Source organism: Caretta caretta, chromosome 2 (assembly GCF_965140235.1).
Source record: "Caretta caretta isolate rCarCar2 chromosome 2, rCarCar1.hap1, whole genome shotgun sequence".
Lineage (NCBI taxonomy): Eukaryota > Metazoa > Chordata > Testudines > Cheloniidae > Caretta > Caretta caretta.
This window is the reverse complement of record NC_134207.1, coordinates 112,491,186-112,509,144: the sequence shown is the minus strand read 5'-3', so window position 1 is coordinate 112,509,144 and position 17,959 is coordinate 112,491,186. Positions and strand designations below refer to the sequence as shown.

Genomic DNA, 17,959 nt, shown 5'->3' with positions numbered 1-17,959 from the left:
CCCCTAGGATATTTCAGGGCTTCCAGTCTTGGTTGGAACCAGGACATGCAGAATTCCAAGAAAATGAAAACTCATTTTTAAAACAGAAGCAACTGTTTTTGAACCAGGTAAAAAGGTTCAGATCTTGCTGTTTTTAGAGCCTGTTGTGATCCACCCCTGAAACAAAACACTTCAGTGGTCCAAGATGACTGTTTTGTCTATGTGGAACTGAGTTACTGGTATAGACAGCACTGTCCTCCACTGCCCAGCTCCTTTACACTGCCCACAAATAACTGGCATTTATGCAGAACCTGATCTCACAGAGATGGGCCAGAACTAAAATGCAACATCTAAACACTTCCAAATGTTGGGAAAGTTCAAATCTAGATACAACCTTTATGACTGGCTCCCATCTCTGTTGAGCCAAACCAAAATATTGCCCTACCCCCCCCCCCCAAAAAAAAAACACTTGGGAAAATCTGGATCCTTATCTGATCTTCACCGCTCCTCTATCTGTATCATAGGATGAACCAAAACCGTAGAGACAAATTTGAATATGGGAATATTTTTATCTGGAATCACATCCAAAATATGACAGGTTTCAGAGGAACCTGGGTTCATTTCTAATAGCCCTAGCAAAGTTGAGTCCAGCTACAGAGCAACTCTAACACAGAACCCATCTGCCCTGGTATATAACTCTTGCTCCATCTGCCCCATTGGTTATTTGATGAGAACAATATGTTCATGTTAAAAGGTATTTTAAAAAATTATCTTTGTGCCAAATCACTGTAGCATATGTAATATTTATAGACAGGCACCCATTCAGGGTCTCCTGTCACTCCAGCTCACTGACAGGCTGTTTCAGATGGCTGTGAGATTCAAAGGCCCAGTTAGAAACTAATCTGATACTTTTCCTAAACTACCAAAACCAGGATTAGTGCCCACCTTCATCACAGTCATTCTAGATCACTTGTGGGGAGCTTCTCTTTCCTCAGCATAACCGTATACCATCTTTAAAGCAATGGCACTGTGAGAATTGTACTTCTTATCACCATGGCTGGATTAAAATTACGTGGAGGCCTAGATTCAGTCCATCCAAAGGGACCCCAAAACAAAACAAAGGCTGCCTTGACAAAGTGCTTTTGGTGCTCCTGGGTCTCTGCCCTGCCATTGCTGCCATCTAGTCCTCACCCTCTCTCTGGTGATGGCTTCTCCACCCCATCAATCCACTCCATCAAACTTTCTGGGGCCATGGTCCTCTCACATCAAAACCAAATTTCAAAACTGCAGCATTTCTAAGGCTCTACCAAAATTCATGGACGTGACAAACATGTCACGGACCATTAAATCAATAGCTAGATTTCACAGGGGAGGTGGCAGGGCAGGGAGTGCCCTAGCCAGGGGGCTCCTACCACACTCCAGCTGCTAGTCCTGCTCAGGCCAGGGAGGGACAGGACTTCCTCTTCCCCTGCACAGACCCACCTCCACGAACTTCCCCCAGCTGCAGGAAGCTTCAGAGCCCAGCTTCACCTCTGTGAACCTCCTCCGGCTGCGACTCCCCCCCACCCAACCCCCTTTTGGGTCAGGACCCCCACCGTTACAACACTGTGAAATTTCAGAAGTACACATCTGAAAACGTGAAATTGACTAATTAAAAAAAACCCTGGCCATTAAATTGACCAAAATGGACCGTGAATTTGGTAGGGCCCTGAGCATTTCCCAGAAAACAGCAATTCTGGTTCCCCCACAGCTCTAATTTAAAACAAAACAAAAAAAAAAACACTTGAATCACTTGGGGGGGCGGGGGGAATGGGTTTAAATTACTGGTATAAAAATTTACCACTTTTGCTTACCCCAGCATAGTTTGCCAAGGTTCCTGTCAGGGATGGGCAGGGTTTCTGCAAACCCAGCCCAGAACTTGACCTCATACCCTCCAGAACATTGAACTAAACTAACTGAAATACACGTTCTTACCATGCTCCAGCTCCAACCACAAGAAGTCCTTTTAACATTGTTTTTCCCCAAGTGTTTTTGCTTCAGTACTTTCTGCTTCACTTTTGTGTTGCTATTGAGGACCAGGGGTTTTCAGAACACTCTGTGCGGAGGTGGGGGCTATGTTTGTTTGGCTTGCTCACGCGCCGTAGTGACCAGAGGTGCTGGTGATGGATTGCAAACCGGGCTTTTTGCTCGCTCACGATCACACACAGCTGGAGTCTTTGTTTTCCATGGACAATGTTTCCATTCAAAAGCCCATTTGTCAGGAAAGGGAAAGTGCAACAACACAGTAAGTACTTTTCATAAGGATCCTCAGTGAGCATTATCGGGCTCCACAGATACGCAGCACGACAGACTGCAAAGAAATCACTGTAAGGTCTGTCTGATAAATCCTCTATGCAGAGCAGATGTTTTCTGCTCTCATAGTTTCATTTACCCCCTCTATGCTAATGACTCCAAAACAGCTACTTCATCCCGTCTCTACTCTCATAACTCATCCCATCACTACCCCTCGGCAGGAAGGCTGTGTTGTGCCTTGGACACTGGACTGGGATTCAGGAGCCCTGCGTTCTGTTCCTAGCTGAGCCACAGGCTTTCTGTGTGATCGTGGCCAAGTCATTTAATTGCTCCACGCCTCAGTTTCCACCTCTGTCAAAAGGGATGATACTTCCCTACCTCACGAGAAGGTTCATGGAAGCCACTCATGTTTGTGAGGCACTCAGCTAGTGCAGTGATGAAAACAGGTGCTAAAACAGACTGAATTCCTTGTTCTCAACCTTCCTCTCCACCTCAAATCCTTTCCCCTCCTTTTTCACCACCCCCGAACTTTTCACTCTCAACTCAGGCACCCTGGTCCAAAACCTCAGCGTCATCTTTGACTTCTCCCTCTCATTGTGTGCTCACATCCAGACTATAACTTGATCCTGTCAGTTCTCCTGAAACGTCGAGACACTCCAGCTCTTCTTCTGCACCCTTCGCACAAAAGCACCAGCTGTGCCCGGCTGGTCACTTCCCACATCCCGTTGTAACCTATACTCCCTCCCCTTGCTTCCCCCAGTCTAACCAAATGGCTGCTGCAAGAGGCATTTTCCAATCACATCACTGCACTCTCAGAAACCATTCACTGGCAGACATGGGCAGCGAATGACCCCGCCCTTCAGGGAGGCTAGCCCCCAGGGCCCGCCCCTTCCACCCGAGGCTCCGCCCTCAACCATCAGGGCCCTGATCCTCCCCCACTCACACCTGGAGCCCTGAGGGGCCCCCCATGGCCAGAGGCGCTCCAGCCCGCCTGCCTCAGCCACTTCATGCCAGTGCCCAGCCTGAGCACTGTCCCTGGGCTGTCGGTTGGCTCAAGCACCAGCCTGACTCCTGGGCCGCCAGCTGGCCTAAGCTGCACCAGGCTGCCAGTGCAACCTTCAGGCCCCAAGCTCCAGGTGGCCGGGTGGAGCTGAGCCCCCGCCAGCTTCAGGGGAGAGGGGGAATGAGGGCGGGGCCTCAGGGTGGACCATGGGCGGGGCCACGGCCTGGGTTAGGGGAGGTTTAGCTTCCCCTGGCCTACGATACCTGCCACCCATGCTGGCAAACCCTCACCTTTTGCCTTTTAGTCTGCTTGTCCTTACCCTCAAGGCTCTGCACGCTGCACCTCCATTCTAATTTCTTCCTATTGCCTCGCTGGCTGCCTCCTAAATGCCCCTTTGCCGCCTCCTGTCACACTCACCTTTTTTGCTTCCTTCCATGCTCCCCTTTACGCTTGGAGCTTCTTTCCTGGCACTATGCACAGAACAACCAGCCTGGCTGTTCTTTCAGATGCCCATTCCAACGGCTCCTTTTCACAATGTCTTTCAACAATAACCACATATTGAACACCAGTGATCTCCATGCTGCTTTCAAACACTTCCATCATCAGGTCATCCAGTCTGGTGTGCATCTGGGCTGTTATGTTTGTCTACCTTGGGGCCCAATCCTGCATTCAAATCTACTAGCATGGGCCCCTGGCCCTACGTGGGCTCTCAATCATCAATCTATTAACGATAAGGAGATCGCCCTAATCTGTGTCAACTCTCAGCCCTAATTGTTCGGCCATTTTGTCCAGCCTGCTGCCAGTGCAGGATTGTTGCCTAATCTCAAGTGTTTCTCAACCCTCCCCCTCTCCAAGAAGCAATCTGGGGTCTCACTCAAGAGGGCTCTAATGCCCCAATGCATATCCTGACTAGCCAGTTGCCATGCCCACATCTGCACTTCCACAGGTTTCAGAGAGCAAATTTCTGCTCAGGGCAGCCCAAAGAGACCATTCGGACTCACAGCGAACATTACAAAGACAAACAGTTAAACGTTTTGAAGTAGTTTCCTGTTGTTCAAATTTCTGGAAAGATTCCCATTGAAATAAGAGTTTTTCCACTGGCCAGGTCTCTTCCCCTCCAGCTTGGAATGCAATGAGGTCATAGTCCTCAGCTTGTAATGTCCTTAACAACAACCAGGGCAGGAGACTGAGCAGGATCAGGCTGAAGAGAGATTGGCAGAACAAAGAACAAACTGCACCGGGGGTAACTGTGGAACAACTGACAGTAAAATGCCACATGGGAAATTCTATCCAATCCAATCACTGAGCGGGGCGACTTAGCCCTATGGGGTATATCTATACAACCTACAGGAGTGAGTCTCCCAGGCCAGGTTGACAGACAGATCCCCCTCCCCCAGGCTTCGGAGCCTGACCTCCAGGCTGAGCTGCAGCTTCCAAATTCTGTCTACACAGCTATTTTAAGCCCTATGCAGGCTCGGAGTCTTGCTCCTGCTGGCTGCGTAGACATAGTGACAGTGGCCCCAGGTTCAGCCCAACTTTGGACTGTCCAAAGCCAGCACCAGCTGCCACCATTCAACCATGTCAGAATTACACAATTCTAACAGGTATCAGAGGGGAAGCCGTGTTAGTCTGGATCTGTAAAAGCAGCAAAGAGACCTGTGGCACCTTATAGACTGGTTAGGTCCTGTGATGGTGTCGGTAGTGTAGATATGGTGGCAGAGTTGGCATCGAGGTTTGTTGCATGGATTGGTTCCTGAGTTAGAATTACTATGCTGCGGTGTGTAGTTGCTGGTGAGAATATGCTTCAGGTTGGCGGGTTGTCTGTGGGCGAGGACTGGCCTGCCTCCCAAGGCCTGTGAAAGTGAGGGATCATTGTCCAGGATGGGTTGTAGATCACTGATGATGCGTTGGAGAGGTTTTAGCTGAGGACTGTATGTGACGGCCAGTGGAGTTCTGTTGGTTTCTTTCTTGGGCTTGTCTTGCAGCAGGAGGCTTCTGGGTACACGTCCGCCAACCTGAAGCATATTCTCACCAACCAATCCATGCAACAAACCTCGATGCCAACTCTGCCCACATATCTACACCAGCGACACCATCACAGGACCTAACCAGATCAGCCACACCATCACCGGTTCATTCACCTGCACGTCCACCAATGTAATAGATGCCATCATGTGCCAACAATGCCCCTCTGCTATGTACATTGGCCAAACTGGACAGTCCCTACGTAAAAGGATAAATGGACACAAATCAGATCTTAGGAATGGCAATATACAAAAACCTGTAGGAGAACACTTCAACCTCCCTGGACACACAACAGCAGATTGAAAGGTAGCCATCCTGCAGCAAAAAAATTTCAGGACCAGACTTCAAAGAGAAACTGCTGAGTTTCAGTTCATTTGCAAATTTGACATCATCAGCTCAGGATTAAACAAAGACTGTGAATGGCTAGCCAACCACAAAAGCAGTTTCTCCTCCCTTGGTGTTCACACCTCAACTGCTAGAAGAGGGCCTCATCCTCCCTGACTGAACTAACCTCGTTATCCCTAGCCTGATTCTTGCTTGCATATTTATACCTGTCTCTGGAAATTTCCACTACATGCATCTGACGAAGTGGGTATTCACCCACGAAAGCTTATGCTCCAATACGTCTGTTAGTCTATAAGGTGCCACAGGACTCTTTGCCGCTTTTACAATTCTAACAGCGCTCCACATCCCTAGGTCATGTCACTCATGATGTGATCTAAGAATCCTGTGATAGTTCTGAGGATTCCAAGCAGCAAGTCGATAGTACCCAGCTGGCAGCAATCAGCTAGAGTGCTGGCCTGGCCGCTCACTCCAGAACTGAGGTTTCCTGACTATGGGTCCCAGATCACAAGGATCCTGCTTTAATTCTCCCTTTATCATCTGGCCTATTCTAAAGATAGGAGCTATATGCAATCCTCGGAGCTGGAGCTGGATTTCAACTCTCCCAGCACTCACACAAAGTTTGGGTTGGTGCAGATCTGAGGTTTTGGTTTAGGCCTCTGATTTCTACCCTTTGAAAATTTCCTGCCAGGTAAATATAAGAACATAAGAATGGCCATACTGGGTCAGACCAATGGTCCATCTAGCCCAGTATCCCCTCTTCCACCAGTGGCCAAATCCAGGTGCTTCAAAGGAAATGAAGAAAACAGGCAATCAACAAGTGTTCCGTCCCCTGCTGTCCACTCACAGCTTCTTGGCAGTCAGAGGTTTAGGGATACCCAGAGCCCGGGGGTCACATCCCTGACCATCAGTGGCTATTAGCCAAGAAGGACCTATCCTCCACGAACTTATCTAAATCTTTTTTTGAACCCCCATTATAGTTTTGGCCATAGCAACAAGTTCCATAGGTTGACTGTGCGTTGTGTGAAGAAGTACTTTTTCGTTTGTTTTAAACCTGCTGCCTATTAATTTCATCAGGTGCCCCCTGGTTCTTGTGTTATGTGAAGGGGTAAATAATACTTCCTTAGTCACTTTCTCCACACCAGTCATGATTTTATAGATCTCTATCAGATCCCCTCTTAGTCGTCTCTTTTTCAACCTGAACAGTTCCAGTCTTTACAATCTCTCCTGATAAGGCAGCTGTTCCATACCCTTAATCATTTTTGTTGCCCTTCTCTGTACCTTTTCCAATTCTAATGTACCTTTTTGGAGATATATGCTGTATCACAATGCTGTGCCGTGACACTGGCATCACAACATGCTAGCGTAACAATGACACTGTGTTGTCCTGTTGCACCCTGGCACTGCCATGTTGTAACACCCCCAAAGGTATTCCAGGGTGTCTTTATGCCCTTCCATCCCAGTGTGGGGATGCGCTCAGCCCCATCAAAATCAGGACTGCCCAGCTTAAACATGAACCAACGTCAACCTTACTGCTAGGACTGACAGGCCCCAGCTGTAATTTCTGTGAACAACAGAAAACACGTAAGGCAGATTCTGCTCACAGTCACACCAGCGTAAAGTTGGAGTAACTCCACCGAAGCCACTGATATCACTGAGAACAAACTCTCTCTCTTAATAATTAACTGGGATATACTGAAAGCTTGCTCAGCCCCAGCGGCTTAGTAAAAATAAAATCCCCACTCTTCAGCTGTGCGACTGACTCCGTACAATTTACCCCAGACATCAAGTTTGCCTGCAATCGTTGTTTTGCTGAATACGCATTGTACCTTCACTTGTCAGCCTGCTCTCAACAGTGAGCAGCTGAGCAGAACAGAGGGTCAGGACAAACTGCATGTGTCTTACGCATGGCGTGGCCACGAACCGAAACAAAACAAAGCCTAATGTCAGGCCTCCCAGATTTGGCAACGTCCCAGCGAAGTAATAGTGAAAGCTAGTTGGAGGTAACCTTTATCTTTCAGCTACTGTCTCTGCAGGTCATAAAACTCCCGCCTCAGTCACCCCAATGTTTCTAAATAAGATGTTGATCTGTGCATTTTTTTGGTCTGTATAATTTGAACTGTATAAATTAGATATAGGGTCAAATTCATAGTTTGTGTATTAACTTTAGTGGGGTTACCCCAGGGATGAAGATAGCCTGGTATTGATTAGACATTTAAGGCCAAATTCATGCTGATGTAACTTTACTGACTGCATGGGAGTTTCATCGGAGATGAATTAGGCCCTCAGACTCTAAACACGACATAGTGTACTTACCAAACGCTTTGGCGACATCTCCTGGACAGCTACAGCCTCCATCCTGCAACAAGCAAAACAAAATAGAAGTCAGTGAGCAGCAGGGAGCTCACACTCATTGGTGCCCTCAAAACTAATTTGACACAGCAAACATTTGTACAATACAAAACCTGTAATAACATAGCAACCCTTGGGAACCAGCATGGAAAATTCAAATGTAATGATTAGCAATGATTAGGTGCCAGTGGAAATGACAAAGCTGTGTACACATTTAGGACACAACAACCGGACAGGATTTTTAGGAACCCAGATTAATCACTGTAGTTTCATTATCTTTTTAAACCTTATTTACTCTGCTACACATTCTGCTAATGATACTACTGGTAAAAACCGCAACATTCACTCCCTCTTGCAAACCCCAGAAGCATAAAAATTGGAAATGTAAGCCCTCAATGCTCATACAGGCCACCTCCCTGTCAATGAAGGACTGTGCCCACTACTGCTGCTACTGAGAGCTCTATTATAAACCAACAGACATTTTAACTGTTGGTTTACTGTACATTGAGGAGTCACAGCAGAAGGCAATGTGCTAGCAGAAATAGTTTTTTGATGCAATAATCCACAAGTGAGTTGGGTAATCTCGCCTCTAGTACAAAATATAATTCTCTCATCATGTTCTTCACCATAAGCTATGGGCTTCATAAAGCACAAGCTTGAGGCTTTTCATCTTAGACCTGAATGTTTCATCTTCTGGGCAAAGTGGTGGTGGCAGTGAGTGGAATGGTGGTTGGGGAAGAGCCATGTAGGTGGAGGAAGGGAGGAATGAAGGATTCTGGGGCAGCTCTGTGTATGTTAATGTAGGTCCTGTCCTGTAAAGTGCTGAGCAACTTACTAGATGCTAAATGTCCTTCGAGCTGATTGATGAGCATGTGACCTGAGGGAGCACCTTACAGGATCAGCCCTTTCCAGCCTAATAAGTTTCCTGTTTTTGATTTTGTTGTGCAAGCTGCTCCAAAGCTAGTATTTTTACTTCATTTTGCTTCACTTTTTCCCCATCTGTAGCAGTTTGTGCTTGTGTATGACCCATGCAGCTGAGCACAGCCAGAAACTCCCATCTCTGCTGCATTTTAGAACAGACAGTGGAAGCAGTGGGCATGTTAAGCCTTGGGTGCGCACACAAGTGTTTCATGGGCTTTCCAAAGGAAACTGAGCTAATGACCTAAGTTGGTATCATGGTGCTTTGATTGCCCAGGGGGAATATATCCTGCTGATGTTTGGGGTTTTACTCTATTTGCGGATAGCAAGAGAGACACTCCGCAGGAGGTTAAGATAGCTAAACCTCTTGCTGTCAGCTCCCACAAGGGAATGCTTCTGGACTGTGAGCAACGTTTTCTCACTGATGGGCCCCATCCGTGGCTTCCACTCCCTCTCATAGTCTGCCAGAGCCCGGGAGACAGATCATCTTCGAGGAACAAGGTACGGCATTTGCCTAATTGTTACTGTCTGTCTGAGAACGTGAGGCTAGTTTAGTAGCAACAGCAGTTGTGTTTATGGGCTATACCTATTCAGTAGCTTCGTGTCTTATTTTTGCAACTATCCCAACTGCACAGGTGACAGGGATTTAAAACCTCCCTTAAAAACTTAAGTAATAGGGACCTTAGTGTATAATTATTATTTATTCTTTTTATAATTCACTTACAGTGCAATAGAACTACCCAGTGCATAAGAGACAGAGTAAGATTAATGCCCCAAACATCTGAGCATACAAGCACTAAGATAAAGAAAAATACTAATACTATTTCAGGACTAAATGGTGTTTTTTATCAAGAGAGATCTCAAAGCCATTTACAAAGGTGAGTAATCATCATAATGCCCATGTTACAGAGTGAGTAACAGGCACAGAAAGATGTGATGAAAAATAGTTCCAGATATACTGTGATAGAACAAACAAAATGTCACACACAATAACCTGTGTTAAAAGAACATTACTAAGATTGCGAAGTCAAGCACCCCAAAGTTGGGAAATACCAGATTTAAGGTTTCCCGTACAACATTTTGTGCACAGGCATTATGATACAGTGTTTAATTACATGATCACATACTATTTTTTCCCACAGGACCCAGTTCAGTCAGTCCCAGTTCTCCCACATCCTGGCTCCTCATCAGAGCTGTCTCCCCTCCCTCTACACCTCAATCTCCTTGTCCCACTGGGTCTCAGTCCAAGTCTCCTTGCCCAGCCTGCACTCCAGCTCCTCATCCAATCTCAATTTCCTCCCACCTATTGGCTCCCAGTCCCCCCTGGTTCCCTCCCTGGCTCCCAACCCCAATCTCCTTGCCCAGCCAGTCCCAGTCTCACCTTCCACCCCAACACCAGTCTCAGTTTCCCCCTCCCCCCTCCCCGCCTGCCTCCATTCCTGTGCTTCCCAACTTCCTAGGCTCCTTTTCCAGATCTACTCCCTCTGCCAGGTTCAGCTCTTGTCTCCTCTGTCATTCAATCAGAAAGCTACCTCCTCCACCTGCCTGGGCCCCAGCAGTATGGGGGGAGGAGGGAGGGGTCATTTAGAGCAAAGGCTAACCAGGCTCCCTGCTCTCAGATCAGGTGTCTGGACTGTCACAGCACACAGCAGCCCAGAGCTGCAATTGCAGGGCAAGTCCCGCTCAGCCCCAGGGAGAAGTAGGCTCAATGCTGATGGAATCTTATGGGAATTCAGCAGCTAAAGTCTGTACTGAGCATGTGCAAAATTTGATTTTTCAAAGGCTTATAATAAGTTAGCCAGTTTTTTGCAGCTTTCATGGGGACAACAAATGGTATGTGCCTGAGACAAAGGCCACCCCCCTGCCAAATTTTGAGTTCCTGGTTCAAAGCATGAGGGCGGTATAATTTTTCACACAAAAAAGTTGCCAGAATTTTTTTTAACAAGGGAAAACAAGCATATTTTCCCCTAGCCTCATTCTCAGAAATGGCTGAACCATTTTGTCTGAAATTTTCCTAAACAATTCAGCCTAAGGTAGACCCTAGCATGGAAAATTTCCCTCCAAACAGTTAAAGTCTGGCCAAATTTGAAAACAAGGCATTGTAATGGGAAGTGTCATGCAACTTTGATAACAGGTTGTTCTTTCAGCCCCACCTATAGCACCAGCAAAAATATATATCCGCTATACTACGTGAAGAACATACATATGGCACACGATAGACACAGTACAACAGTATATACATAGGGCACAGTTAGGCATGAGCAAAATAGAGTGGCAGCAGCTGAGTGAAGAATACCTAAGTCATCCTACTTATGTAGCAAGTGATGGCTCAGACAGGCTAGGGGCAGCATGAGAGAATGTGCATTGCCTCTTTGAGGGGGCACATATAATATATGCCGTCATCTATAGTAGAAATGCACTTCATTTTCAAGATTTCAGAGTAGCAGCCGTGTTAGTCTGTATTCGCAAAAAGAAAAGGAGGACTTGTGGCACCTTAGAGACTAACCAATTTATTTGAGCATTAGCTTTCGTGTAGCTCACGAAAGCTAATGCTCAAATAAATTGGTTAGTCTCTAAGGTGCCACAAGTCCTCCTTTTCTATTTTCAAGATTGTTGGCTTATTAAAGTATATGTCTGCTTTTCTATGCAGGACGATAGTTCTCTGACCTAAAAGAAACAAAAAGAACGAGTAGTACTTTCTAAGGTGCCACAAGTGCTCCTCGTTCTTTTTGCTGATACAGACTAACACGGCTACCACTCTGAAACCTAAAAGAAACAGAAACTTTATCCCAAGCAAAGCCATGAAGAGCAAACTTGCCTCCTGAATAACCTCCTTGCTGCAGCTTACTTCTGCACTTTCATAAGACCAATGTGCTAATGCAGCAGGGAAAGTGAAAAAGGAGACAGTTGGCTCTCAGACAAAATAGCAGGCGGACAAAAAAAAGTCCATGTCTTTTTGACAGTGTTTCCTCTTTTCTTTCAGTGGATTGTGAAAGATTCATTTCTGAGATGAGCTTTGGGTCTTAAAGTTTAGTTAAAGCCAGAAAAATAGGTGTACCAAACTTCATCCCTGGTGCAACTCATTTGGTAGACAGGGAATGAATTTGGCCCACCATGTAAGAACTGGCACCTTCTCACTCAACATATTTGCCCCGTGAGTTATATCTACTCACTGTATTGATTTAAACAAGTTTTAAATCCAGTTACCATTGCAGTGCTCGTACAGCTATGGGAGAGTTAGCTGGAGCCTGTTCTGTTCACATAGTGCACCCACCACTGTGATGTGACTGGTCCATTCCATTTTTAAGATATCCTTCACTTTGTAGGCAAACAGTACCACAGCCAGCAGTATGCTACCTAAACAAGACGAGTTCATGGATGAAGAGCAAATGGCTGAAAAAGCACTGGGAAGTGGAGGAAAAAAATTCCAAAGAACTAACGAGTATCAGATCATAACCCAAAATCAAGGGTGTCTGCCTGCAGATCATGAAGATGGTATGAAGCTTTGGAATACTTTGACATTCCTCGCGGATACCAGATATCAAAATAACCACAGCTGCTAACAATGCTTCTTCCACTTAGCCCTGGTCTACACTAGGACTTTAGGTCGAATTTAGCAGCGTTAAATCGATGTAAACCTGCACCCGTCCACACAATGAAGCCCTTTTTTTCGACTTAAAGGGCTCTTAAAATCGATTTCCTTACTCCACCCCTGACAAGTGGATTAGCGCTTAAATCGACGTTGCCGGCTCGAATTTGGGGTACTGTGGACACAATTCGATGGTATTGGCCTCCGGGAGCTATCCCAGAGTGCTCCATTGTGACCGCTCTGGACAGCACTCTCAACTCAGATGCACTGGCCAGGTAGACAGGAAAAGAACCACGAACTTTTGAATCTCATTTCCTGTTTGGCCAGCGTGGCAAGCTGCAGGTGACCATGCAGAGCTCATCAATACAGGTGACCATGATGGAGTCCCAGAATCGCAAAAGAGCTCCAGCATGGACCGAACGGGAGGTACGGGATCTGATCGCTGTTTGGGGAGAGGAATCCGTGCTATCAGAACTCTGTTCCAGTTTTCAAAATGCCAAAACCTTTGTCAAAATCTCCCAGGGCATGAAGGACAGAGGCCATAACAGGGACGCGAAGCAGTGCCGCGTGAAACTGAAGGAGCTGAGGTAAGCCTACCAGAAAACCAGAGAGGCGAACGGCCGCTCCGGGTCAGAGCCCCAAACATGCCGCTTCTATGATAAGCTGCATGCCATTTTAGGGGGTTCAGCCACCACTACCCCAGCCATGTTGTTTGACTCCTTCAATGGAGATGGAGGCAACACGGAAGCAGGTTTTGGGGACAAAGAAGATGACGATGATGATGAGGTTGTAGATAGCTCACAGCAAGCAAGCAGAGAAACCGGTTTTCCCGACAGCCAGGAACTGTTTCTCATCCTGGACCTGGAGCCAGTACCCCCCGAACCCACCCAAGGCTGCCTCATGGACCCAGCAGGCGGAGAAGGGACCTCTGGTGAGTGTACCTTTTAAAATACTATACATGGTTTAAAAGCAAGCATGTGAAAGGATTAATTTGCCCTGGCATTCGCGGTTCTCCTAGATGTAGTCCTAAAGCCTTTGCAAAAGGTTTCTGGGGAGGGCAGCCTTATTGCGTCCTTCATGGTAGGACACTTTACCACTCCAGGCCAGTAACACGTACTCGGGAATCATTGTACAACAAAGCATTGCAGTGTATGTTTGCTGGCATTCAAACAACATACGTTCTTTATCCCTCTGTGTTATCCTCAGGAGAATGAGATATAATTCATGGTCACCTGGTTGAAATAGAGTGCTTTTCTTCAGGGGACACTCAGAGGAGCCCATTCCTGCTGGGCTGTTTGCCTGTGGCTAAACAGAAATGTTCCCCGCTGTTAGCCACAGGGAGGGGGGAAGGTTGAGGGGGTAGTCACGCGGTGGGGGGAGGCAAAATGCGACCTTGTAACGAAAGCACATGTGCTATGTATGTAATGTTAACAGCAAGGTTTACCCTGAAAGAGTGTAGCCACTGTTTTATAAAATGTGTCTTTTTAAATACCGCTGTCACTTTTTTTTTCTCCACCAGCTGCATGTGTTTCAATGATCACAGGATCTTCTCCTTCCCAGAGGCTAGTGAAGCTTAGAAAGAAAAAAAAATGTCAGAGTGCAGGAAAGCACAAAATGACCGGGAGGAGAGGTGGCGGGCTGAAGAGAGTAAGTGGCGGGCTGAAGACAGGGCTGAAGCTCAAATGTGGCGGCAGCGTGATGAGAGGAGGCAGGATTCAATGCTGAGGCTGCTGCAGGACCAAACCAGCATGCTCCAGTGTATGGTTGAGCTGCAGCAAAGGCAGCTGGAGCACAGACTACCACTGCAGCCCCTCTGTAACCAACCACCCTCCTCCCCAAGTTCCATAGCCTCCACACCCAGACGCCCAAGAACGCAGTGGGGGGGGCCTCCGGCCAACCAGCCACTCCACCACAGACGATTGCCCAAAAAAAAAAGAAGGCTGTCATTGAATAAATTTTAAAGTTGTAAACTTTCAAAGTGCTGTGTGGCATTTTCCTTCCCTCCTCCACCACCCCTCCTGGGCTACCTTGGTAGTCATCCCCCTATTTGTGTGATGAGTGAATAAAGAATGCATGAATGTGAAGCAACAATGACTTTATTGCCTCTGCAAGCGGTGATCGAAGAGAGGAGGGGAGGGTGATTAGCTTACAGGGAAGTAGAGTGAACCAAGGGGCGGGGGGTTTCATCAAGGAGAAGCAAACAGAACTTTCACACTGTAGCCTGGCCAGTCATGAAACTGGTTTTCAAAGCTTCTCTGATGCGTACCGCGCCCCCCTGTGCTCTTCTAACCGCCCTGGTGTCTGGCTGCGCATAACCAGCAGCCAGGCGATTTGCCTCAACCTCCCACCCCGCCATAAACGTCTCCCCCTTACTCTCACAGATATTGTGGAGCGCACAGCAAGCAGTAATAACAGTGGGAATATTGGTTTCGCTGAGGTCTAAGCAAGTCAGTAAACTGCGCCAGCGCGCCTTTAAACGTCCAAATGCACATTCTACCACCATTCTGCACTTGCTCAGCCTGTAGTTGAACAGCTCCTGACTACTGTCCAGGCTGCCTGTGTACGGCTTCATGAGCCATGGCATTAAGGGGTAGGCTGGGTCCCCAAGGATACATATAGGCATTTCAACATCCCCAACAGTTATTTTCTGGTCTGGGAATAAAGTCCCTTCCTGCAGCTTTTGAAACAGACCACAGTTCCTGAAGATGCGAGCATCATGCACCTTTCCCGGCCATTCCACATTGATGTTGGTGAAACGTCCCTTGTGATCCACCAGAGCTTGCAGCACTATCGAAAAGTACCCCATGCGGTTTATGTACTCAGCGGCTCGGTGCTCCGGTGCCAAGATAGGGATATGGGTTCCGTCTATGGCCCCACCACAGTTAGGGAATCCCATTGCAGCAAAGCCATCCACTATGACCTGCACATTTCCCAGGGTCACTACCCTTGATATCAGCAGATCTTTGATTGCGTGGGCTACTTGCATCACAGCAGCCCCCACAGTAGATTTGCCCACTCCAAATTGATTCCCAACTGACTGGTAGCTGTCTGGCGTTGCAAGCTTCCACAGGGCTATCGCCACTCACTTCTCAACTGTGAGGGCTGCTCTCATCTTGGTATTCTTACGCTTCAGGGCAGGGGAAAGCAAGTCACAAAGTTCCATGAAAGTGCCCTTACGCATGCGAAAGTTTTGCAGCCACTGGGAATCGTCCCACACCTGCAACACTATGCGGTCCCACCAGTCTGTGCATGATTCCTGAGCCCAGAATCGGCGTTCCACAGCATGAACCTGCCCCATTAGCACCATGATGCATGCATTGGCAGGGCCCATGCTTTCAGAGAAATCTGTGTCCATGTCCTGATCACTCACGTGACTGCGCTGACGTCGCCTCCTCGCCCGGTATCGCTTTGCCAGGTTCCGGTGCTGCATACACTGCTGGATAATGCGTGTGGTGTTTAATGTGCTCCTAATTGCCAAAGTGAGCTGAGCGGCCTCCATGCTTGCCTTGGTATGGCGTCCGCACAGAAAAAAGGCGCGGAACGATTGTCTGCCGTTGCTCTGACGGAGGGAGGGGCGACTGACGACACGGCTTACAGGGTTGGCTTCAGGGAGCTAAAATCAACAAAGGGGGTGTCTTTACATCAAGGAGTATTTCAGGCAGGACTTCACGGAGGGTTCCAATAAGAAATGGTGCACCTAAGTTATCGTTGTGATTGGAACAAGGAGGTTAGCCTGGCCTCTGATTGATACAAGGCTAGATTTACCTCGCTGCACCTTCTCTGTGAGTGACTGCAGTGTGACCTAGAGGAATGAGTCCCCTAGACAGGGGAGGAGGCAAATGAGTACTGAACAAATCTGGTCTATTTCTTGTTTTGACCCACTCCATCTATCTTTTACATCTTTGGCTGGCAGCAGACGGTGCAGAAGGACTGCATGCCATCCACATCTCATGGCTGCTCGGCAGAAGATGGTACAGTACGACTGCTAGCCATCCTCATCTCTTGCCTGCCTGGCAGAAGATGGTACAATACGACTGCTAGCAATCCTCATCTCCTGCCTGCCTGGCAGAAGATGGTACAGTACGACTGCTAGCAGTCCGTATCGCCTGCCCGCTCACCATAAGACGGTTCAATAGGACTGACTGCAGGACTAAAGAGAATGACCTGGTCAAGTCACTCCAAATTTAGTCCCTGCGCCCATGTCTGTCCAGGTGCTCCCGGCCGACGTGGCCAGGAGCACCTCGGACATGACGATGACGGCTACCAGTCGTACTGTCCCGTCTGCTGCCACAAGGCAATGGGTTGATGCTACTGTGTAGCAATGCCATACCGCGTCTGCCAGCACCCAGGAGTCATAGGGTGACGGTTACCTGAGCGGGCTCCATGCTTGCCGTGGTATGGCGTCTGCACAGGTAACTCAGGAAAAAAGGCGCAAAATGATTGTCTGCCCTTGCTTTCACGGAGGGAGGGAGGGAACGGGGGCCTGACGATATGTACCCAGAACCACCCGCGACAATGTTTTAGCCCCATCAGGCATTGGGATCTCAACCCAGAATTCCAATGGGCAGCGGAGACTGCGGGAACTGTGGGATAGCTACACACAGTGCAACACTCCGGAAGTCAATGCTTGCCTTGGTGCTGTGGAAGCATTCTGCCGAGTTAATGCACTTAATGCACTTAGAGCATTTTCTGTGGGGACACACACACTCGAATATATAAAACCGATTTCTAAAAAACCGACTTCTATAAATTCGACCTTATTCTGTAGTGTAGACATACCCTTACATTCCACCCAGACAGATGCTGACTTGGCTCTGGTGACCCTTGTATTTGTCACCTCCAGGCTTGATTCTTGTAACACGCAGCACCTGGGGCTGTAAACAAGAAGCTGTGGAAACCCTCAGGTCGGTCAGAATGTGGCAGATCCCCTGCTCAAGCTTTCTGAGTTGATGTGCACACACTACCCTGGTTTTCCAGTCACCTCCCCAATGCCTGATTGAATGCTGCAGATCAGTTACAGTGTTTTCCCCAGGAATTGAAATTTGGGGGGGGGGGGTTGAATTTACAGGAGGGGGGGGGAGGCGTCAGGGCCGAGGAGGGGTGAGACCATGAGGGTGAAGGTGGCTCTATGGCACCATAGTAAAAACTGAAAAATGTTTCATGACCATTTAATTAGATTTAACTTATTTTTTAAAATCATCACAAAAATTAAAGTTGGCTACTCAAGCCTTCTATGAAGCACTACATCTTCATCCTTCTTGGTTTCTTGTTATAATTTTGCACAACTCTGTTAATGAACTTCTTGGATGCAATGTGTTCATCTTTGGTGGTTTCTCGTGTGTCCGGTACTTCCATTCCTTCAACTGATATGCTCATTAGATCATTCACAAGATCAGACAGGAGACTTCTTTCAGAAGACAAAGCTCTATTCAATGAGGCAAAAGAACGCTCAACTGTAG

General features: G+C 47.6%; 1 protein-coding gene across 5 annotated transcripts in view; it reads right to left on the bottom strand.

Annotated features, from left to right (window-relative positions):
- GMPR (guanosine monophosphate reductase) overlaps positions 1-17,959 on the bottom strand; it is a 68,620-nt gene that overhangs the window by 11,033 nt on the left and 39,628 nt on the right. For all 5 annotated transcript variants that reach the window (XR_012667024.1, XM_048839920.2, XM_048839922.2 and 2 more), the window contains one exon: positions 7,958-8,000. Coding sequence is in view for 4 of the 5 variants with exons in the window: in XM_048839920.2 (XP_048695877.2) it covers positions 7,958-8,000 (43 nt within the window). In the remaining variant the exon portion in view is untranslated. The remainder of the gene's footprint in view (positions 1-7,957; positions 8,001-17,959) is intronic.